The sequence below is a fragment of the Barbus barbus genome (genome assembly GCF_936440315.1).
Source record: "Barbus barbus genome assembly, chromosome: 22".
NCBI lineage: Eukaryota > Metazoa > Chordata > Actinopteri > Cypriniformes > Cyprinidae > Barbus > Barbus barbus.
The window spans coordinates 30,897,353-30,909,852 of NC_136750.1; the positions used below are offsets into that span (position 1 = coordinate 30,897,353).

At 37.5% G+C, this 12,500-nt stretch overlaps 1 protein-coding gene across 2 annotated transcripts in view; it reads right to left on the reverse strand.

The window, feature by feature from the left end:
- The window catches only part of LOC306888585 (leucine-rich repeat-containing protein 49-like), a 28,036-nt gene that overhangs the window by 14,784 nt on the left and 752 nt on the right, over window positions 1–12,500 (reverse strand). For both annotated transcript variants that reach the window (XM_079447008.1, XM_079447009.1), the window contains exons 2-10: window positions 11,829–11,897; window positions 10,151–10,226; window positions 9,266–9,460; window positions 8,263–8,365; window positions 7,531–7,734; window positions 7,161–7,227; window positions 4,376–4,519; window positions 2,456–2,517; window positions 1,637–1,784 (exon numbers count right to left, since the gene is read on the reverse strand). In XM_079447008.1, the coding sequence (XP_079303134.1) occupies window positions 1,637–1,784; window positions 2,456–2,517; window positions 4,376–4,519; window positions 7,161–7,227; window positions 7,531–7,734; window positions 8,263–8,365; window positions 9,266–9,460; window positions 10,151–10,226; window positions 11,829–11,897 (1,068 nt within the window). The remainder of the gene's footprint in view (window positions 1–1,636; window positions 1,785–2,455; window positions 2,518–4,375; window positions 4,520–7,160; window positions 7,228–7,530; window positions 7,735–8,262; window positions 8,366–9,265; window positions 9,461–10,150; window positions 10,227–11,828; window positions 11,898–12,500) is intronic.

A 12,500-nucleotide genomic window follows, 5' to 3' on the forward strand; every position in this document is an offset into this window, starting at 1 on the left:
TGCGTTGCGACGGGAGCAGAAGTGCTTCACTTACCGGATATAGGAAGTGCGATAAAGGCCCATTACCGGTGTCTGTGCGTCTCTCTCTACAAACAATGAAGCTGTGAGTTTAGTTACTTAAACAGTGATTTTTTTTGAAAATCACATAACAACAGTGATATGTTGCTATAATATAATGTAGCAATTCAGTATCGAAGCTATTTTATTAAAAAACTTGCAATGACAACAAGTTTCTGTGCTCCTGAATGTTTCTGTGTGTGTGCAGCACGACCTCCTATCTCTTGTGTGTGTGTCTGTTTGTGTGTGTGTCAGAGAGAGTGTGTGTGTGGGTGTGTGTGTGTGTGTGTGTGTGTGTGTGTGTGTGTGTGTGTGTCAATGAAAGCAGCACATTAATATAGAACAGTGACTTGGAAATACCTGTGCATTATATGGTTTTAATGCATACCTGCCAGCCAATCAGATTAGACTATTCAGACAGACCATGGTATAATAATAAATGAGTAACTATATAAAAACAGCCTTTAATATGACAGGGGATAAACTGCACTATTAAACAAACTACTACATTCCTCTCTTCATGCAGCTTTGAACATGTTTGATCAGCTGATCCTGGAGCTGTATATAAATCATCTGATCACAGCGGCCGAGCTCAGATCAGCGTTTTATGAGCCATTATTCCAGGATGTGTTTAGGGTTACTGGCTGAGGGGGGATTCTTTAGAGGTGAGCTGTGTGTATTTCTGTCATATTCCTGATTCAGATCAACAGCTCTGTGTTTAAAATCGCCTGCTGTAAAAAACTTGTTTAACGTCCTTATTTGCTTTTGACAGACACAATCCAATAAGAATTTGTTCAGCTGGCCCACCTCAGATTTTTGCTCTCCATGCCAATATTATCACTGGCCTCACTAGAAAATCAGATTAATAAATTAATATATTTTAAGCTGAGAATATGCATTAATAAACTATTTAGATACATATACATTTTAGTGCTGTCAAACAATTAATCGTGATTAATCGCATCCAAAATAAACGTTTTTGTGTGTGTTCTGTGTATATTTATTATGCATAAATATATACATGCATGGCTGTGTATTTATATAAGACAAATGTTACGTTTATATATTAAATATATTTATATATATAAATTATATGAATATAAATATATACATGTAAATACATTTAGATATTTTCAAAATATATGCTGTATGTGTGTGTATTTATATATACATAAATATACACAGTACACAGATATATAATGTAAAAATTATTTTGGATGCAAATAATCGCGATTAATCATTTGACAGCACTAATAAATATGTATATATTATAAATATATATTGTAGAATATTTATGATATATTTATTATAAATAAATTATACACTTATAAAAAAATTATACAGCTCTACTGTAACTCCAAGACTCCAATATCCTGTTATTGTGAATTTAAAAAATAAAATGTATTGCAACAAAAACAAACTACATCATAACCATCAGAACCCATGAAATGAATTGATGTATTTCCTACTGAAGCAGAACGCTCAAGCTCATCCCTGTTTACACTGCCACTGTGTAAGGCATCATTAGTGCACACACTGATCAGTGTGTAGAAGAGCACTGAAGTGTGTAATAACTCACTGTGACGCGCTTCATGTCGAGCAGCTGAAGGTGTGGCGCGCAGCGGAGGAGAGTCTGTCTGTAGCATGACTCCAGAGCCACGGGATTCCCATCGACGCTCAGCTCCCTCAGAGAGCGGCAGTGCCACAGACAGGCCAGCGCATCCAACCTGCACCAAAAATACCATCAGGTCAGCTTCATTTATACAGTACGGCACTTTATACAATACAGACTGCTTCAAAGCTGCTTCACAGTAATAAACCGGAAAGGTGTCATGTTACTTCCTTCTGTATGAGCTTCTCAATCACAAAAACACTTTGTTATTCAGATATAAACAGAGAATTCTGAGATTCAAAAAAGCCTGAATTGCAACATATAAACTAAGAAATGAGAGAAAAAGGTCAGAATTGTGAGAAAAAGTGAGAATTGGAAGAAAAAGTCGGAAATGCAAGAAATTGAGAAAAACTAATTTAACATACACAATGTGTGACCTCTGACCCTCAGTTAGACCCGCCCACAGATCCTCCCAAACACACTCAGACCCTCACACACACACACACACACAGGCTGTGTATGCAGCAGTATGACACAGCAGTAATGAGGAACACACACACCGGAGCGCTCGGCCCGTCACAACGCATCAGGCTGCAGCACTCCCTTAGCAACCACAGCACTCTCGCCATGACAACACAGCAAAAACACGTTTCCATAGTTACACAATCAGACACACTGGACGACTGTCAGAACTGTGTGTGTGTCGTAGCCCTGCACTGCTGCAGTACGAGGACACGAGCATCCTCAGACAGGACGGGGTTAAACACACACTGATGCGGCTCTTACCTGCTGATGCTGTTAGTGCTGAGAAACAGACGCTGCAGACGAGGAAGACTCTCCACATCCGTCTGCAGACAAACAGAGACACAGAGAGATGATGCTGCATCCCACAGTCACCGGCACACGATCATCCGCCCCAATCACACACACACACACACACACACACACGCACTGATGGGAGGGGCAGCGGAAGAGCAGGACAACTGCGGGGGAGGGGAGTGTGTGTGTGTGTGTGTGTGGGGAAGTGTTCGACAGCAGAAACAGCCAGTCATTCACTTCAGCTGAGGTTTTTTCACAATAAATTTGTGGTTGCTAGGGTGTTGAGGATGGTTGCTAAAATAGGACAATATTTGGCTGAGATACAACTATTAGAAAATCTGGAATCTGAGGGAGCAAAAAAATCTAAATATTGAGAAAATCTCCTTTAAAGTTGTTCAAATGAAGAAATATAGCAATGCATATTAATAATCAAAAATTACATTTTGATATATTTATGGTAGGACATTTACAAAATATCTTGATGGAACATGATCTTAATATCCTAATGATTTTTGTCATAAAAGAGAAATGTATAATTTTGATCCATACAATGTATTGTTGTCTATTGCTGCAGATATACCTGTGTTACTCATGACTGCTTCTGTGCTGCAGGGTCACATATGTTTCTAGGTGGTTGCTATGATGTTGAGGGTAGTTGCTAAGATGTCACTAAGTGGTTGCTATGATGTTGAGGATGGTTGCTAAGATTTTTTTTAAGGTGGTTGCTGGGATTTTTAGGATAGTTGCTAAGGATAGATGTAAGAAGTTGTTGCTAGGGGGTTACTAAGGTTTTCCAAAATTGGTTTCTAGGGTGTTTAGGATGGTTGCCAAGATTAATAAATCGTTAGAATATTCTGCATTCATTATTTCATCAATCAGTGAACAACACGAACCAGACTCGTGCGTTGTTCCTGCTGTCTGAACGTCTGCATTGATCATCCTCTCTCTCTCTGACTGCAGCTAAATTTAGCAACGATGTCCCAGACACAAAACAACGTCACTGTCCAGCTGATGTGCTGCACAACTCCACCAATCACAGACAGACAGACAGACGTCACCAATCACAGACAGACAGACATCACCAATCACAGACAGACAGACAGACAGACGTCACCAATCAGACAGACAGACAGACAGACATCACCAATCACAGACAGACAGACAGACGTCACCAATCACAGACAGACAGACAGACGTCACCAGTCACAGACAGACAGACAGACGTCACCAGTCACAGACAGACAGACATCACCAATCAGACAGACAGACAGACATCACCAATCACAGACAGACAGACAGACAGACATCACCAATCACAGACAGACAGACAGACGTCACCAATCACAGACAGACAGACAGACGTCACCAGTCACAGACAGACAGACATCACCAATCAGACAGACAGACAGACATCACCAATCACAGACAGACAGACAGACAGACATCACCAATCACAGACAGACAGACAGACGTCACCAATCACAGACAGACAGACATCACCAATCAGACAGACAGATAAACAGACAGACAGACATCACCAATCAGACAGACAGATAAACAGACAGACAGACATCACCAATCAGACAGACACAGATAAACAGACAGACAGACGTAACCAATCACAGACACCAGACAGGAAGAACCATTAACCAAACCAATGGAAACCATTCAGAAAACCATAGCAACCACCAACAACACCCTAGAAACCATATTACAAAGTGTTAAAGACACTCAGAACACTACAGCAATTAGATCAGCATCACACTGGCATAGTTATTGGGGACAATCGGCTATATGTGTGTAGTTTTTATAAATGAAAAACTGCAGTTCCCTCATGAAGCCCAGTTTAAGTCTGATGTATGTGACTGTCTCTAGGACTGTCCTCACCACAGACGTGATGCTGTTGTGTCTGAGGTTCAGTTCGGTCAGACACTTCAGACCCTGCAGGTTCTCCACTCGAGTGATGCGGTTTCCAGAGAGATTCAACCAACGAAGCTTCGACAAACCAGACACGTTTTCAATCTGAGAGATCTGAGGAGAGAGATGTTACAAAAGATTTCTATTTCAAATAAATGCTGTTCTTCTGAACTTTCTATTCTTCTGTGAATCCTGAAAAATAAAACGTATTACAGTTTGCACCAAAATATTGTGCAGCACAACTGTGTTCAACATTGATAATAATCAGAAATGTTTGTTGATCAGTAAATCAGTATATTATTATGATTTCTGAAGATCATGTGACACTGAAGACTGCAGTAATGATGCTGAAAATACAGCTGCAGATCACAGAAATAAATTACAGTTTAACAGATATTCATATAGAAAACAGTTGTTAGAAATTATAATAATATTTCACAATTTTTACTGTATTATTAATCAAATGAATGCAGCCGTGGTGAGCAGAAGAGACTTCAGTCAAAACATTTACAAATATTTACCAACCCCAGTAAACTTTTGATGGTGGTGTACACATAAAATGATTATAAAAATCTAGTATGTTCATGTTTAAATATCATATTTCAGTGAAAGCATATTTTAGTGTAGACTTCTGATGATCTTTGTGTTTACTGCAGTTTACATAAAGTAGTAAGGAAAAAACAATATGTCTAATTCATTAAGCAACACATTTGATTCATGAACCAAAGTGCTGTTTTGAGACACACACACACACACAGATGCATGTTTTTTTTTTTCTTCCTTTTTTAGAGTAACTTTTTTTTGGTGTATATATATATATATATATATATATACAGTGGTGTGAAAAAGTGTTGGCCCCCTTCCTGATTTTTTATTTTTTTGGATGTTTGTCACACTTTAATGTTTCAAATCATCAAACAAATTTAAATATTAATCAAAGATAACACAAGTAAACACAACATGCAGTTTTTGAATGAAGGGTCTTTATGAAGGGAAAACAGAATCCAAACCCACATGGCCCTGTGTGAAAAAGTGTTACCAAGAGGTCACAAAAGACCCCACAACAACATCTAAAGAACTGCAGGCCTCACTTGCCTCAGTTAAGGTCAGTGTTCATGACTCCACCATAAGAAAGAGACGGGGCAAAAATGGCCTGCATGGCAGAGATCCAAGACCAAAACCGCTGCTGAGCAAAAAGAACATAAAGGCTCGTCTCAGTTTAGCCAGAAAACATCTTGATGATCCCCAAGACTTTTGGGAAAATACTCTGTGGACTGACGAGACAAAAGTTGAACTTTTTGGAAGGTGTGTGTCCCATTACATCTGGCGTAAAAGTAACACAGCATTTCAGAAAAAGAACATCATAGCAACAGTAAAATATGGTGGTGGTAGTGTGATGGTCTGGGGCTGTTTTGCTGCTTCAGGACCTGGAAGACTTGCTGTGATAAATGAACCATGAATTCAGCTGTCTACCAAATCCTGAAGGACAATGTCCGGCCATCTGTTCGTGACCTCAAGCTGAAGAGAACTTGGGTTCTGCAGCAGGATAATGATCCAAAACACACCAGCAAATCCACCTCTGAATGGCTGAAGAAGAACAAAATGAAGACTTTGGAGTGGCCTAGTCAAAGTCCTGACCTGAATCCTATTGAGATGCTGTGGCATGACCTTAAAAAGGCGGTTCATGCTCAAACCCTCCAATGTGGCTGAATTACAACAATTCTGCCAAGATGAGTGGCCAAAACTCCTCCACAGCGCTGTAACAGACTCATTGCAAGTTATCACAAACACTTGATTGCAGCTGTTGCTGCTAAGGGTGGTCCAACCAGTTATTAGGTTTAGGGGCAAGCACTTTTTCACACAGGGCCATGTGGGTTTGGATTCTGTTTTCCCTTCATAATAAAAAACTTCATTCAAAAACTGCATGTTGTGTTTACTTGTGTTATCTTTGATTAATATTTAAATTGGTTTGATGATCTAAAACATTAAAGTGTGACAAACATGCAAAAAAATAAAAAAAATCAGGAAGGGGGCCAACACTTTTTTCACACCACTGTATATCAGTCCTGTCTTCCTGTGTCTTGTGTTTCCCCTCCTCTCGTGCCCATATTTGGTTAGTTCTGTTCCTGTCCTCGATTTGCTTATCAGTTTATTAGTCCCCAGCTGTGTGTTATTAATAATCTAGTTTACTCTGTTTATAAGCCCTGTGTTCCCTGAGTCTGGTGTCAGCTGTTATACTATCATTCCTTGGGTTCTGTGTCTCCTGCGACTCCTATGTTCTAGCGATTGGATTAATAAATATTGTTATTTGAAGAGTTCCTTGCCTCCCCGTTTCCTTGCTCCAGAGAAACGTGACAATATATGTGTATTTGTATTTTTTTTGTCTTTTTTCCTTTTTTAGAGTAAAATGTTTTTTGGTATGTGTGTGTATGTTTTATAGCCAAAAAAATTTACTCAATATAATACTTTTTTTTGTAACTACATGCACTGGACACTGTGTTTTACATTTTTTTGATGTATCTAATAAATTATTATTATTGACTAATAGGTGTATGATTTGAAAGCTTTGTTTGATTTTGACAACAGGTGAAATGGTTTTTAAGCGATTGTTTGATTTTGAGGAGTCAGGGGTTCTGTCAATTTAGTTTGAAGATTTGGATTAAAGGTTTTGAGAAAATGAGTGATAGTTAATGTGTTTTAGCAACTCAGAAAAGCTGTAATTAAATCATATGCAATATTTCCTGAGAATGTGTACCTGATTGCTGTGTAAGTCCAGAACGTCCAGTTTAGTGAGGCCGGCCACATCACCGATCCTCTGGATTCTAGAACAAACATTCATTGTTCACTGTTTAATGCATTATTAAATACAGCAGTGTGAACAGAACACACTCAGAATGACTGAAGGGAGTCGTGTGAACAGGAGAAAAGTCATTAAAGTCACTGGGTTTGAGTGCAACTCCCTCGAGACGCAGCACAGAAGCGGCTCTGAGAGGAGAGATCGTTATGATAAATCCCTCACAGAGAGAGAGAGAGAGAGTGTGTGTGTGTGTGTCTCACACACTCTCTCTCTCACACACACACACGCACACACACACACACACACACACACACACACACACACACACCTGTTCTTCCCGAGCAGCAGCACACGCAGTGAGGTGAGGGAGGAGACTCCAGACATGTCAATCACGCGGTTGTCATAGAGATCGAGGATCACGAGGCGCTGCAGGTGAAGCAGGTCCTGCAGGTGTGAGACGAGGTTGTGCTGCATGTTGAGGAGACGCAGATTCTCGGCCGCGTCCAGATGAGGGACGCTCGTCAAACCGCGCCTGCAGGAGTCACACAGATCACAGATCAGCTCGTCAATCACTGTCTTAATCAGCTGCCTGTCTAATTAAACTGCGTCTGCTAAATGACTCTGCCTTGAGAAAGACTCTCCTGCCACCTGCTGGTCTGGCCATATACTGACCCCTCATGCTTAAGCCCACACACACAAACATCTACACATCTTAAAATATATATAGATTTTTATTATTTACTTGAAATATTATTTTATTTTTATTATTTTTTATTTTTTTAAATACTGTTAATAATAAATTTTTATTAAAAACAAATGTTTAAATATAGTGTTAAACGCAGGAAAGCACACAAATAAATAATTAAAATTAATAAAAAAGTATTTAAAATATTGTTTGTAATACATTTTTATGAAAAACTAATTTCAGTTTCAAAATACTGCTCAAATACAGTGTTAAACACAGTTTAAAAATCATGTTTTCATATTTGTTTGTATATTTCTATGCAGTTGCTAGGGTGTTCTGAGTGGTTGCTAGGTGTTTTTTAAATGAACGGGATACCGGTCCAGATCCAGTCTCTCTGGACAGGAAGTGATGTCATCTCTGAAGCTGAAGGCAGACAGGAAACATGGGACAGAACTGTCACGCAGACTTCCTGTGTCACCTGAAGAAGATGAACACATTCTGATAGCATCATGATACATGTACTGGATGACTATTATTTCAGTTTCATCTGTTTATTGTATCTGTACCTAAACAAATCACACAGAATTCATGTTAAAGGTTTACTGTTTTTACCCAAATATTATTATTAGTTGCTTTTCATAGTGTGATTTTTGCTGATTTGTATTGAACTCAATCATGGTTCATTTGCCTCGAAACATAACAATCATCCAGGATTATTATAATGAACTAAAACCATCAAAAGCAATATAATTACTTAAAAAACACACACACACACACACACATATATATAATAGTGCTGTCAAACGATTAATCGCATCCAAAATAAAAGTTTTTGTTTATATAATATATGAGTGTGTACTGTGTATATCTATTAAGTATATATAAATACAAACACATACAGCATATATTTAAGAAAAATATGTTATGTTTATATATGAAATATATTTATAATATAAAATATAAGAATATAAATATATAAATGTATATACATGTAAATATTTTATATACTGTATGTGTGTGTATTTATATATGCATATTAAATATACCCAGTACACACACATATTATATAAACAAACTTTTATTTCAGATGCGATTAATATATATATTACAATCCAAGGCAACATTTCTTATTTTCATTTTGTTTAACTTGAAATAACTAAAACTAAGACTGAAATAAAATTAATAAAAAATATATAGACATATATATAAAAAAACTATAATAATAATGACAAAAACACAAGAAAATTACTATAATTTTCATTAAAATGAAAAATATAAAAATAAAACAGAAATATAACACTGGATCATTGCCAGAATTATAACTGATCACTGAAGCAGAACTCATGAGTCTCGTGTGTGTTTTGTGTCATGATCTCACCGCGTGTGTGAGCGAGCGCTGCTTTGGGCCCCGCGCTGTGAGCGGCCCTCTTCACACGGTACGCCTGCGGCCCCGGATCCACCACCATCCCCACCGGAAGAGCCACAGGGAGAGAGAAAACCGCCGAGAGCTCGCCGTCACAGGAGAGAACCGGAGAGAACCGCAGCGGCCGGAGAGACACCTGCAGACGAGCGTCTGACCACAACACAACAACACAACACAACAACACAACAACACACAACACACAACACACACAACAACACAACAACACACAGCACAACACACAACACAACAACACAACACACAACACAACAACACACAACACACAACACACACAACAACACAACAACACACAGCACAACACACAACACACAACAACACAACACATAACAACACATAACAACACAACACACAACAACAACAACACATAACAACACAACACACAACAACACACAACACATAACAACACAACACATAACAACACAACACATAACAACACACACAACAACACAACACATAACAACACACACAACAACACACACAACAACACAACACATAACAACACAACACATAACAACACACACAACAACACAACACATAACAACACAACACATAACAACACACAACACAACACAAAACACACAACACAACACAACACAACACAACACACAACACAACAACAACACACAACAACACACAACACACAACACAACACATGCTGTTTATATATGGATACATGATACAAGATGCATAAAGATCAACTGTATTTAAACAAATGGCAAAAGAGCACTCTAAACAATCACTGCTATATAATAAAATATAATAAAAGCAGATGCTCTCCAGACAGATCGGTATTATTAGACAGAGATATTAGCAGGTTTGTACCGGTTCTGGACGGGTTTGGTTTCACTGAGTCCACATTCAGTGCTTTCTGCAGCTCATTTGATAACCTCAGATCAAGCTGACAAAAGATTAAAGTCACAGTGAACTAAAGTTATTTCAGTGTGGAACAACACAAATGTTCCCCTCAAACTACTGTACATCAAGCACTGTTAGATGATATATATATATATATATGATACACTACCGTTCAAAACTTTGGAGTTAGTACGATTTCTCTTTTTTTAAGAATTTAATACCTTTATTATTATTATGCATTGAATTGATCAAAAGTGACAGTAAATATATTTATAATGTTACAAAAGATTTCTATTTCAAATAAAAGCTGTTCTTTTGAACTTTCTATTCTTCTGTGAATCCTGAAAAATAAAATATATCAGAGTTTCCACAAAAATATTGAGCAGCACAACTGTGTTCAACATTGATAATAATCAGAAATGTTTGTTGATCAGTAAATCAGTATATTATTATGATTTCTGAAGATCATGTGACACTGAAGACTGCAGTAATGATGCTGAAAATACAGCTGCAGATCACAGAAATACATTACACTTTAACACATATTCACATAGAAAACAGCTGTTTTAAATTATTATAATATTTAACTGTTTTTACTGTATTTTAATCAAATCAATTCAGCCTTGATGAGCAGAAGAGACTTCTTTCAAAAACATTACAGAATCTTAACAACGAATCATAAAATTTCGCAATTCTGTGTCTTTGGTCTCTGCCACAGAAAAACATATATAGCTATAAACTCATAATTCTGACTTTATATCCTGCAATTCTGAAAGAAACGCCTGAACTGTGAGATATAAACTCAGAAATGCTACAAAACAGTCCGATTTGTGAGATAAAATATTACAATGATCTTTTGAATAGTTTGAATCCCCTGTCAGAAACAAGCTGTACAACCACACTGAAATGTAATATATGACTCATATCAGCAGTCATTCTGCCTTATTTGTTACTAATCATTTTATATCATTTAATTTGTTACCTATAATCTTTTTATAATCCTTTATTTTTCATTCATCATTCTCAAGGTAGATGAAAATATACATTTTTAAGATATATAAAATCCCATAGTAAAATACTGTGGTATTACAGTATCAACCATTATGTCAACAATATGGATTTTATTTATATATGTGATTTTATTAAAACAACACATACAAAAAAATCTGTTTACATATTTTTGTAATCAATATTTTTTACAAAAGATCATGTTCCATGAAGATATTTAGTAAATTTCCTACCGTAAATATATCAAAACTTCATTTTTGATTAGTAATATGCATTGCTAAGAACTTCATTTGAACAACTTTAAAGGAGATTTTCTCAATATTTAGATTTTTTTGCTCCCTCAGATTCCAGATTTTCTAATAGTTGTATCTCAGCCAAATATTGTCCTATCATAACAAACCATACATCAATGGAAATATTATTTATTCAGCTTCTGATTATAAATCAAAATTTCATAAAATTGACCCTTATGACTGGTTTTGTGCTCCATGATCACAAATGTCCAAAAATGTTTTACATGTATAACATATATAAAGTTATTACATTTTGACTTCATACGGCAATATATTTCATATACGGGACTGTAATATACCTGAGACGTGTCACTGAGCGGTTTACTGTAGTGAACATCACTCACCGGTCTCTGGATCAGTCGGTCCGGCAGTAATGACCGCACTGCTGCCAGATGCTGCTTATAGCTGTGAACCTACACACACACACACACACACACACACACATCAGTACACACACACACACACACACACACACACACACACACACACACATCAGTACACACACACACACACACACACACACACACACACATCAGTACACACACACACACACACACACACACACACACACACATCAGTACACACACACACACACACACACACACACACACACATCAGTACATCACTACACACACACACACACACACACACACACACACACACACACATCAGTACATCACTACACACACACACACACACACACACACACACATCAGTACATCACTACACACACACACACACACACACATCAGTACATCACTACACACACACACACACACACACACACATCAGTACATCACTACACACACACACACACACACATCAGTACATCACTACACACACACACACACACACACATCAGTACATCACTACACACACACACACACACACACACACACACACACACACACACACACACACATCAGTACATCACTACACACACACACACACACACATCAGTACATCATTACACACACACACACACACACACACACACATCAGTACATCACTACACA